This window comes from Eschrichtius robustus, chromosome 8 (assembly GCF_028021215.1).
Source record: "Eschrichtius robustus isolate mEscRob2 chromosome 8, mEscRob2.pri, whole genome shotgun sequence".
NCBI classification, from domain to species: Eukaryota; Metazoa; Chordata; class Mammalia; order Artiodactyla; family Eschrichtiidae; genus Eschrichtius; species Eschrichtius robustus.
In genome coordinates this window covers 106,480,404-106,490,976 of record NC_090831.1, presented here as the reverse complement: position 1 = coordinate 106,490,976, position 10,573 = coordinate 106,480,404, and the positions used below count along the sequence as shown (strand labels likewise).

Genomic DNA, 10,573 nt, shown 5'->3' with positions numbered 1-10,573 from the left:
GATTGACACTTGGTGGTTCACCTGTGAAGTGTTGGAGGCACTTCCAACTGTTGAAAGCCACCAGGTGATGGAGAAAACAGTAGTGGGACTGGGTTCTGGTTGCCCAGCTTTGTAATCTTGGGCAAATTCGTGAGTTTCCCCACCCACCCGAGCCTTAATTTACCTATCTGTGAAATGGGGACACCCACAGGGTTGTGGTGAGGACTAATGAAATAAGGGGTGCAGACGTGCTTATTACACTTTCCACTCACGGCTTAATAAACATAGTAGTTCTTCTTGCCGGGAGTGCCATCCTGGGCAGGCTGCCGTGTGTGTGCGCGCGCGCGTGTGTGTGCACATGGGTGTGCGCGTGGTGCTCTGGCCCGCTGTGTTTCCTGGGGAGGGCGTACGAGTGGATGTGTGTGATGGGCCGCCCTGGGAGCGTGCGGCTGCGGCGCCAGGCTGAGAACACGGTGCCCGCGCCCGCCGCGGCTGGGCGGCAGCGCCGGGTGAATGAGCGCGCGTGTGGACGCGGGCACAGAGGCGGCGGCGGCTCAGCGCTGCGGTGCGCGCCCGCCTGCCTGCCGGCCGGGTTGGGGGCGGACCGCGAGTCGCGGGCCGGGGGAGGAGGAGGGGAGAGGGCGGGCGCGCGGGGCGGGCGCGCAGGGTGGGAGCGCCGGAGGCGGGGAGGGCGGGCGGTCAGAGCGCGGCTGCCGCGGAGCCCGGCGCGCGGCTCTGCCGGGGAGCGAGGCTCGCAGCCAGGAGGCGGCGCAGCGGGAGGGAGCGCGGAGCCGGAGCCGGGCCGGGCCGCCTGCCTGGGGCCAGCGCTGCGGGCCGGGGACGGGCCGCGCCAGACGCGGGGAAGCGCGTCGGCGAAGCCGCGGTGGCCGGGACGAGCCAGGGGGGCGTCGGCCGCAGAGAGAACCGACCAGAGTCGGCGGAGCGTCGCCCAGCGGGGCGCCTGGGCCGCCGCGACCGCCCCTTCTCGGGGGACTTGCCGGAGGAGACCCGCCTGCGGGAGGGAGCGAGAGGAGCAGGTCTGCCGTCAGGACAGCGGGAGAGGGAGGTGTGTGTGTGTGTGCGCGCGCGCGCGCGCCTGCCTGTAGGGGTGGGTGGGTGTGTAGGAATGTGCATGTCTGGGGATGACGGTGTGTGCTGTGTGTCTGTAAGGAGCGTGCGAATGTGTGTGTAGGGGTGTGTATGCCTCTGTGTCGGTATATACTGTGTGTGTCTGTGAGGTAGGGGTGTGTGTGTGTGCCTGTGACACAGAGCAGGCTGGGAGCTCACAGAGCTTGGGTCTGAACCCATGTAGGAGGGAGGGGGCTCGGCAGGACCAAGTGTGTGTGTGTGTGTGTGCGCGTGTGTGCGCACTTACGTGCAGGGGTGTGTGAAGGGTGAGTAGGTGAGTGTGTCACGGGTGCTAGGTGTGGCCGTGTGTGATGTAAGGGTGCTGGGTGCACCTCCATCCCTGGCTCACCCTCCCCTTCCCCTACCAGAGGTAGGTGCCTGGGGTGGGGGCCAGGGAGTTAGGCGTCTACTGCAACAGCCCCTGGTCCAGTTTGCCTGCCTGGCCATCTTCCGCCCCCCCCCCCCGCCCCGGAAGCCAGAGATGGCCAAGCTGACCCTCCCCCAATACTTCTAGGGTTAAGGGATGGGGAGCTGGTCAAGCCGCAGGAAAGAGGGTAGAGGCTGAAGGGACAGAGCTTCTGCCAGACCAGGGCACCCTGCTTCCCTGGCCAGAGCTGCCTTCTCCATCTCTGCCAGATCACTCACCCTGTGCTTCATCCCTCCAGGGACCAGGGCTCCCAGGGTCTGAGTGAGAAGACAAACATCTTAGAGGGGGGCTGGAGCTGGGGTGGGAATATGTTGAGACTCATCTGTGAGAGCCAGCTTGTTCACAGTTGTATTACCAGAAGGGTGCTCAGCACATAGTAGGCCTCAACAGATATTTGAGGGAGGAAAGAGAGAAGAGAGGGAGGGAAGGGATCTGAGTCAGTCAAGGATGAGGGCAGCTGGATGCAGTCAGACCAGTCCCCGTCCCCGGACTGAGCAGGTGGGGGAGGCAGGGGCTTAGGGAGAAGGAACCTTGGCTGGAAGAGAAGGGAAACTGCAGGGAAGAGATTTGTGCTGGGGCCTGAATGTTCAGGAAGAAGCTGGCAACTCTCCTTGGACAGAAGCCTTTGTGTCCTATCCCCACCACCTGCTTCTCTGGGATCAGAAGCCTCTCTGGGGCATCAGATCCCAGGCAGCCAGAGCTCATAGCACCTCTCCTCTCTCCAGGACCTTCGTGCTCAAAGGTGCTGAAGACCTGAGTCCCCTGCCTACCCAGGCCACCTGAGGCCGGGAGGGGCCATGGCAGGGTATGGCTGTCTGGGGCTGGGGCTGTTCTGCTGGGTCCTGCTTGCCGTCCCTGTGGGCTCCCAGCCTGCCTCCTCTGTCCCAGGTGCCCATGTCACCACTTTGGCCCCGCCACCTCAGAGTGAGGCCTCTGTGCTGTCTCTCAACCTGGGACTTAACTTCAAATTCCACCTTCGGGGACCTGCTGCTGCTTGGGGGAGCTCTGTCACGGAGACCCAGGCACTTTCTCCTGGGCCGAGCCGGGAGCTGGAGGAAGAGGTGGCCGGTGGGCTGAGGACTGACCCCCTTTGGGAACTACTGGTGGGCTCTCTCGGGAACTCCCCCCCAGAGCGGGGCTCTGCTGAAGGCAGCTCTACTCCCTGGGCCTCCTCCTGGCCTCTGGAGTCCACATCCCTCCTCGCTGGGCCCACTGACCGGCCCACTGCTCCCTACCAGCCCAGGATGGGCACCGTGACCTGGGCTACTGCTCTGACGGCTACAGCACCTCCATCCAGTGCTCCCAGGCTCCACCAGAGCGAGCTGGAGCTGAAGTTTGACATGGCGCTGAGAGCAGGCGTAGCCCCAACGCTTGGACATCGAACACTGCCCCTGCTGCCCAGCCTGCGGGCCAGCCTGGCAGAGATTGCTGGGCGCCTGGGACCCTTTGGTGAGTACCCACCCCAACCCAAGGAGAGCCTCTGCTGGGCAGTCTGGCAGGTAGGAGGAAGCTTCAGCCTGGGCTCCTTTTGCAGGGTTCTTTGGCACTACTGTGTCCCCACTCCGGAACTTATCAGGCCCGAGCCCCCCGGGCCCAGTTACATCCCCAAGCTCTGCCTCTGGAATTTCGGATTCTCCAGGTGAGTGTTTATTTCACTGCAACAAGCATTTATGGAACACCTCTAAATGCCAGCACCTCCTTTTTCCCTTGACTCAAGGGCAGCTCGCATTCCTTCTCCCAGGACCTGGGATCCCAGCCACTGCTCTATGGGGAAATGCCCTCTTTGCCATACTAAGTCTGGTTTGGTCCTTGTAGCTTAGCTTCTGGTATACATGTGGCTACAATTCCTGGGACAGTGGCTCCCATAGGTCAAGCTCTGAGAAAGGACAGGATTTTCTCCAAAGCTCCAGAGGCCAACGCCGGCTGGTAGGATGGCAGTCTAGCCCTATGTGCTCCCTTTGCAGGGTTCTTTGGCACCACTCTATCCCCGCCCCCATCCCCCCAGGAGAAAAAACTCCCAAGTCCAAGGCCACTGGACCCAGCTGCTTCCCTGAGCTCTGCCTTCATTGCAACAGCATCACTAGGTAAGTATCCAATTCATTTAAACTTGACTATTATTTATTGAGCACTTACTACATGCTAGCCACTCATCGGCATTCTGGGATCCTTTTATTTCACTGTCATCACCATTCTCTTCATCACCACTATGGAGATATATATTAATGGTCTGAGAACAAGTGTTGCTGAGGATGGTCCCACACAGAGTTAAGTAATGGTCCTCTGAGAGTTTTGCAGTCATAGACAGAGCAGGATGTAGACAAATGTATCAGGGGCAAACGGACACAGGAACTCCTTCATGATTTCCACAGCCTCAGCACTAACCCCACCCTCTAATCCAGTCTGCCTGCCCTGCCTCCCCACCCTCCCACTCCGACCTTGGGGCTCTGTCCTTTGCCGTCTGATCTGACATGACGTGCTGTCAGATATGGGCAGAGTTGGGCCCCTCATTGGGAAGACGTTGAAGAGAAGACCTTGCGCAGACAGATGCCATCCTTGTTCCAGGGAGCCTTTCAGAACACGCACATAGACAAGCTGGTGGTGCAGAGCAAAGACCAGGGGCTCTGGAATCCTGAGACTTGGCTTTGAGACTTGAATCCCAATCCACTTCCTAACTGGCTGGTGACCTTGGACAGGCTATTTAACTTCTCTGAGCCTAAATTTTCTCGTATATCTGGGGTTTAATAATACTGCCTGTTTTGTTATTGTAAAGCTTCCACATAATGTAATGGGCACAAAGTATTAGCTCATTAAATAGTGTCTGTTAACCTTGCTTCTTTCCCCGGTGTGTCCCAAGTACATTCCAGATCTACCTCTCAGATACGGCAACCGTGGCCCCTAAATGTGATAGGACAACACATACCACAAAAGGCAGAGGGCACGCTGCTTGGGGAGAGGTTCTGGTAGGTGAGGCCAAGGGAGACATGCAAAGGGTTAACTGTGGCTGGGCATCCTCTCAGCCACCCCACACTAGGAACTGGTGCAGCAGTGGAAACCGCTGGTCCCCGAGCTGCTTCCAGCTCCAGACTTAACACAACACTTGACTGTCGCTTCCTCTCAAGCGGACTCGGCACTCCTGGGCATGTGGGTGGGGAGCCTGCCGTCTCCTCCCCATCCAGCCCAGTGTGCAGCAGTGGCAGGATCTGCTGTGGAGTTGGGGGCAGGCTCTGTGGCCTCAGGGGAAGGATGCTGGGTGGCGGTCTACCAGCCTTAGTGACAGCGCTGGCCAGGCAGGTTTAATGAGTCTGGACAATATCAGAGGCAGCCCAGCCGGCTGGTGGTCCCGCCCTCCTTCCCTCTCCTCTCCACGGCTGCAGGAACCCAGCCTCTTCCTGGCTGTCCCTCTTGGATAAACCCCGGAGGGCTGCAGGCCTCCTGGAGAGAAGGCCAAAGAGCCTTGTTCCTGCCAGCACCTTCTGCGGGAGTAGTGGCAAGCAGTTAGGGGATAAAGGGAGTCTCTCTGTGTCTTCTCTAGGAACCTTCTAACCTCGGTACAGTTAACCTTTGGGCCTAGGGCTTCTCTTCTCTTGCATTAGGTCTGCTTCACCTCGGACAGAGCTTGCATTCAGCCAGTAAGCGCTGAACAGTTGTGCAGGTCGTTAACATAGTAAAAGACTTCCATACCAGTCGATAACTATCCACTCTCCTTAGCCTCCTGAGCACCACTCCCCTCCCTGACCACCTGGCTGGCAGCTGTTCTGATTCACCTGAAACAGTGGTTAAATATTTCGAATGTCACCCTGACAAGGAGTACCAATCCTCTGTGATCCTGGAGGTGGGGTTGGGGGGAGGGATGGGGCCAGGCCACTGATCCGGGCTGCAGCTTCCGGCATCCAGAGTAGAGAGTGATTCCCCAGCCCTTTGATCTGGGCAGCTAGTGGACTTTTCCATAAATTGAGCTGGGCCCTCTTCCCAACTCCTCCCCAACCGGCTCTGGCTTCACCAGTTACTCACATTGACATCCCATCTCCTCTCTTGCCCCTGAGGTCAAGAGGAGCCACAGGGCCAGAGTGGGACCACCTTGTAAGGGAGGCCTGCTCAGGAGAGGGATCCTAGGAAGTCACTACCTTCTGGGGGAAACCGAGGGCCCCTTCTGTGGAAGCCTCAAATGGGGAGACAGAGGATGAGGTCAAGCGGACCCGTCAAAGGCAGAGGCTGGGCCTTCTTCGCCTGTCCCCACCCATACCTGGCCTTCCCTGCCCCCTGGGAGCAGTGCTCCTAGGTCAGAGCTCTCTCCTCTGACACTTGAGCTGGGCCTGTACTCTATTTCCTGGTTTTCATTCTTTTTCTGGCTTCTTAGGAATATTGCAGTTTGCTCTAGTTGCCATAATGCTTTGGGCCAGAGGTGAAAGATGGGGTCTTCTGTGGCCATCGAGTGAGAAGTGGCGCTGGAAGAGGGTGAGGCGGAGCAGCTCTCTGAGAGCTGCACTTGTCTGTACAGTGAGCGAGGAGGAGGCATGAGGGGCGACAGGTCGGCGCAGGCTGTGGGCTCCTGGCTGGGGTCTCCCTGCCTCTCTGCAGAGCCCACCAAGACCGGAAAGACCAAGGAGACTCATCCACTTTGAAGAAGTGGGTTGTGCAAGGGTATCTGAGGGGACCAATAAATGAGGGGTGAGGGAGAATGTTTGTGTATTTGATCCCACTGGTGTTAGACTGACCCTGCCCCCCACCGAATCAGCAAGCCGTCAGTTCCCAGCTGAATGATTCCTCATTTAACTCACGGCTGTGTCTTCAGTAGGTGTTGGGGGATGGTCAGTCCATCCAAATGGTGTCCTTTAAACAGGGTTCACAGAGTGAGACAGTGCATTGATGCTCACTCATTTGACTAATAGTTGACTTTCTAAGGGAAAACAGCCTTTTGTTAGTTAAATCGAGAATTAGTTTGAGGCCAGAAATGGTCACACTCACACAGACACACGCCGATGACTGACGAGTGATAAACATTAGCCCATAATGATCAGACCAACAACAGTTGTATATCAAATGCTTATGATGCACCAGTCTCTCCAAAGAGCTTTGCACACGCTGGCCATGTATCCTCATAACAGCCCTGTGCAGTAGGTGCTCTTCCCCATTTTAGACTTGAGGCATATGATGGGACAGGAACCAGGGAACATGCTGCCATTTGCAGTAGGCAGCCAGCTGTATATATGTAATTTTTTGGCAGCTCCCTCTCTGCCCTCCCAGTTGCCCAATTCTACCTTCCCCTCCCCTCTCTCCAGGGCTGCTTTCTGGCCCGCTCACTCCTTTTCCTTATTCTTAGGATTGCTCTGTTTTCCATGTCCCCAGCACAAGCTGGCACTGCCTGGGGTAGGGATGGGGGTGCGCCTGGAGTCTTCCTGTTTTGTCCTGCTGAGGCATGGCTGGGTATGTCCAGGCAGTTGGGGCAGGAGTCTGCTTGTCAGGAGTTCCTCCCCGCCTCATTCTACATCTGTCTCCCGTGCATTTCCCCATCGCCAGATGGCTCCTCCCATCCTTCACCACCATCTTTCTCCCTCCATCCTTGCCTGCAGCTGCGGTTCTGCTAAGCCTGCTAGATGGGGGAGGGAGGTTCAGCGTGAAGCATCTTCCCTTGCTGCCTGGCCATGGAAAATCCTTGGGTCTAACTCTTTTTCAGCCCTCTCTAGCTCCAGGAGAGTAGAATTAGGGATCTTAGTCCTCACACTCTCTTACTTGACTTCCCTTTCCTCAAGGGATGTGGGGAAGATGTTAGAGCACAGGATGGGGCTGGGAGCCTAAGTTAGCAAACCCCAGAGCACCTGAGGGGCTCACTTGCTAAGCTGTGATCCCCCCAAATGTTCCTTCGTCAGAGTTCAAGGGTAGTCTTGAGACCCAGGGGAGTCCATCTCAATGTCACCTTCTATAAAAGGGGGTGAGAACCAAAGGGGCACTGTATTAAGAGCCTCAGACCAATGACTTTGTAGTTGAGTTAGGATGGGGACCATAGCCATGGGTAGGCCGAGGTTGGAGGTGTAGCAGGCAGGAAGGCCAGTGAATAGGGAAGGTTGTGTTTTCTCAGGGTGCTGGGGATGGGAGGGTCATATCACTCCCCCTGCTGCTGTGGGGGGGGGGGGCGGGGCGGGGGGGCTTTTCCTGATGAGACAGGGAGAAGGGGGGAGCAGCTGAAAAAAGGCAGGGCAAGCTTCTTCTAGCACCAAGGTGGGAGTTGGGAGTCAGGGGTGCAGAACAAGAGATAAGCAAACTAGTATTATGAAGCGCCTCTGAAATCAAGGAGAGGGGCTCAAACTGGTGCTCAGATCTGGATTCTAGTTGCAGCTCTGCCAATTTGTAACTTTGGACAAGACACTTGGCCTCTCGGCAGAGCCTCAGTATCTTCATCTGGCAAATAAGAGGATTCATTTCTTCAACGAGTATCTGCTCAGTGCCCACTCTGTGCCAGGCACTGTTTTAGGCATGGGTATTCAGATGTGAGCAAAGCAATCCTTGTTCTCACGAAGCCTCCTTCCTGGCGGGAGGATTGAACTAGAGGGGGCTTCTACAGCTCCTTCCACTTGTAAAATTCTGTGACTTCTTAAGAAAAACCCTTTTCAGTGGAATCACAGGGTAATGATCAAAGCAGGGAGCTGGGGGTGGATGGGGTGGGGGGAGGGCATGAGAGCTGAAACTGCAGCCGGAGGAGTTTGATGTGGGAGGGGAAGGTGAGGGGCTGCGGGGTCAGTGAGTCTCAAATTTAAGACAAGTCCTTCCTGGAAGCTATGAGGACTCTCCGATTGGCATACAGGCTACTGGCTGTAGGGTGGGCAAGGGGAGGGCTGCACAGAATGCCTCAGACAAACGTTCTTTGCCCACAGACTCCACCACCTCCACCTCTGGCCTGGATGACCCCTCTCCCGCCAGCCTTGGGAACCTTTCGGTGCAGCCAGAATGTGGGCCAGGGTCCTGCAGTATCAGAGAACTGCCTGAACGCGAAGCGCAGCCTCCTGCGGCCCCACTGCCCCTCTTCTTCCTGACCCTGGAGGCCGACTGGACAGAGGCCAAGGCTCGCTGGGGTTTGGCCTGGGAGGCCCATGTGTACGGGGTAGGCGCGCTCTTCGGCCTGGTGGCCCTGCTGGCGCTGCTGGCTCTGGCCCTCTTGCCCTGGCGCTGCCCGCCCGGTGCCCCCTGCCTGGCGCTGCTGGACCTGCTCCTGCTCTCCGCCGGGACCACCCGGGCCTTCCCGCTCTTCTACGACGCCTACGGGCACCGCGACCGGTTGCCGGCGCTGGCCTGGCTGCTGCTGCAGGACCTCCCGCTGCCCTGCCTGGCCGCCGGCCTGGGCCTGGCCTGCCTGCTTCTGGCCCGGCCACGCCCGCCGCGCTGTCCAGCCGCCCTGGCCGCGCTGCTGCTCCTGGGGCTGGGGCTGGCGGCCGCCGCCGCCCTCGGGAGCGCCGCCCATCGCCCGCTGCGGGCCCTGCGGCTCGCCTCCCGCGGGCTGCACGCCTTCCTCGCCGCCCTCCTTTCCGGGCTCCTGCTGGCGCTGTCCTGCTGGGGGGGTCGGCGGCGGCGGGCCGGAGCGCCCCTGGGAGCGTCCGGCTTCAAGGGCGCCACTCCTTTCCCGCAGGCGCGCAGCCCCTTCGGCCCGCTCGAGTCCTGGCGGCGCGCGGCGCGCACGGCCCCGGTGGCGGGCACCTTCGGGCTGCTGAGCGGAGCCCTGCAGGGCTACGAGGTGCTGCACGCCCTGGGCTACGGCGGCCAACCTGGCCTGGAGGGGCCCTGGCCCTGGTGGGCCTTCCAGCTCGGCCTGCGCCTGGGCGAGGTGGGCGTCGCGCTCCCGTTGGCGCTGCTGGGCCTCTACCCGGCGCTCTGCAGCCCCCGCGTGCCGCCGCGCTGCTGGGCCAAGCTCTTCCGCTTGTCCCCCGGCCACGCCGCCCCTCTGCTGCCCGGAGGTTGGGTCGCCGGGCCCCCGGACAAGAAGCCCCTGGGGAGCGCCATCGCGCGTGGCGACGCGGAGCTGCTGCAGCTGTGCTCCCTGGCAGGGTCGGGTCCCGACCTCCTACTCCAGGGAGGAGGCTGCCGGGGCTTCGACGGCGCGGCCGCCAACCCGGCCCCTTCCCCGGCCTCCTCCCCCTGCAGCGATTACACCGTGGACTTCCGCCCGCCCTCCCCCATCAACCTGCGGCGCAGCATCGAGGAGGCCCTCTGCAGCGAAGCCCTGCTGAAGCCCGGCCTCTTCCAGGGCCCGGCCTTCGGGGAAGCCCTGCCGGGGCTCGGCCTCTACCGCACCGCCTCGCTGGGGGCGCAGACCGGGACCGGGCCCACTGGGAGGTCTGGGGAGGCCCCTGGTTCCCCCGCGCCCCCCGAGCTCCCCTCTCCCGGGGCCTGGCCCGCGGGCAGCAGCGCCTCATCCGGCTCGCTGTGTGGACTGTCGCGGGACAGCTCGTCCATGCTGCTGTGCTCCAGCCCGGACAGGCCCCCTCGCTGTCCGCTGGTCTGCGTCCTCAGTCCCCCGCGGCCCTCAGGAAGCAGCCCTAGCCTCCCGGCCTCAGGATCCTACCAGGCCCTGTCCCCACCCTCCCGCGACTCCCCAGAGCCTACTCCTGAGCTGCAGGCCGAAGAGGCCTTGCTGCAGGAGCAATTCCTGGACGCCTGCCGACAGATTGACGAGCTGAGTGTGGGCAGCGACACCATAGACCTGTGAAGATGTGGGCCCCTCGTCGCCCCGACAATACGCCCCCTTCTGGCGCCTGTTCTGCCCGAGACCTGCACACTGTAACCCTTCCCCAATCCCGCCTGGCTCAGATACCTCTCCCCGCTTCCTTTCCCATCCAGGGACCCCTGGATGGGTGGGTCAGCAGCCAGGCTCTGTTGATTGGGAACTAGTGCCACCTTCTCTGGAGCCCTGGGCACTGATGCCCTCAGCTGCAATTCTAGGCTGGCAGGGCTCCCACTTTCCTTGGCATTCACCAGCAATAAAGCTCCAAGGTGCTCCACTCCAGACCACCACTTCCCACTGTGGTGCTGAGTGAGAGGGGCTGTCCTCAG

General features: G+C 60.2%; 1 protein-coding gene across 1 annotated transcript; it reads left to right on the top strand.

Annotated features, from left to right (window-relative positions):
• The first annotated feature begins 2,331 nt into the window (after positions 1 to 2,331).
• On the top strand, positions 2,332 to 10,229 carry PRRT4 (proline rich transmembrane protein 4). The gene is made up of 4 exons (XM_068550344.1): positions 2,332 to 2,983; positions 3,069 to 3,173; positions 3,499 to 3,618; positions 8,404 to 10,229. The coding sequence occupies exons 1-4, from the start codon at positions 2,332 to 2,334 to the stop codon at positions 10,227 to 10,229; spliced, it is 2,703 nt and encodes a 900-aa protein (XP_068406445.1).
• The last annotated feature ends 344 nt before the right edge of the window (positions 10,230 to 10,573 follow it).

Coding starts and splice junctions, on each gene's coding strand:
- PRRT4 (XM_068550344.1), top strand. CDS start 2,332: ATGGCAGGGTATGGCTGTCTGGGGCTGGGGCTGTTCTGCTGGGTCCTG. Junction 2,984..3,068: donor TGGGCGCCTGGGACCCTTTG/GTGAGTACCCAC, acceptor CTCCTTTTGCAG/GGTTCTTTGGCACTACTGTG. Junction 3,174..3,498: donor TGGAATTTCGGATTCTCCAG/GTGAGTGTTTAT, acceptor CTCCCTTTGCAG/GGTTCTTTGGCACCACTCTA.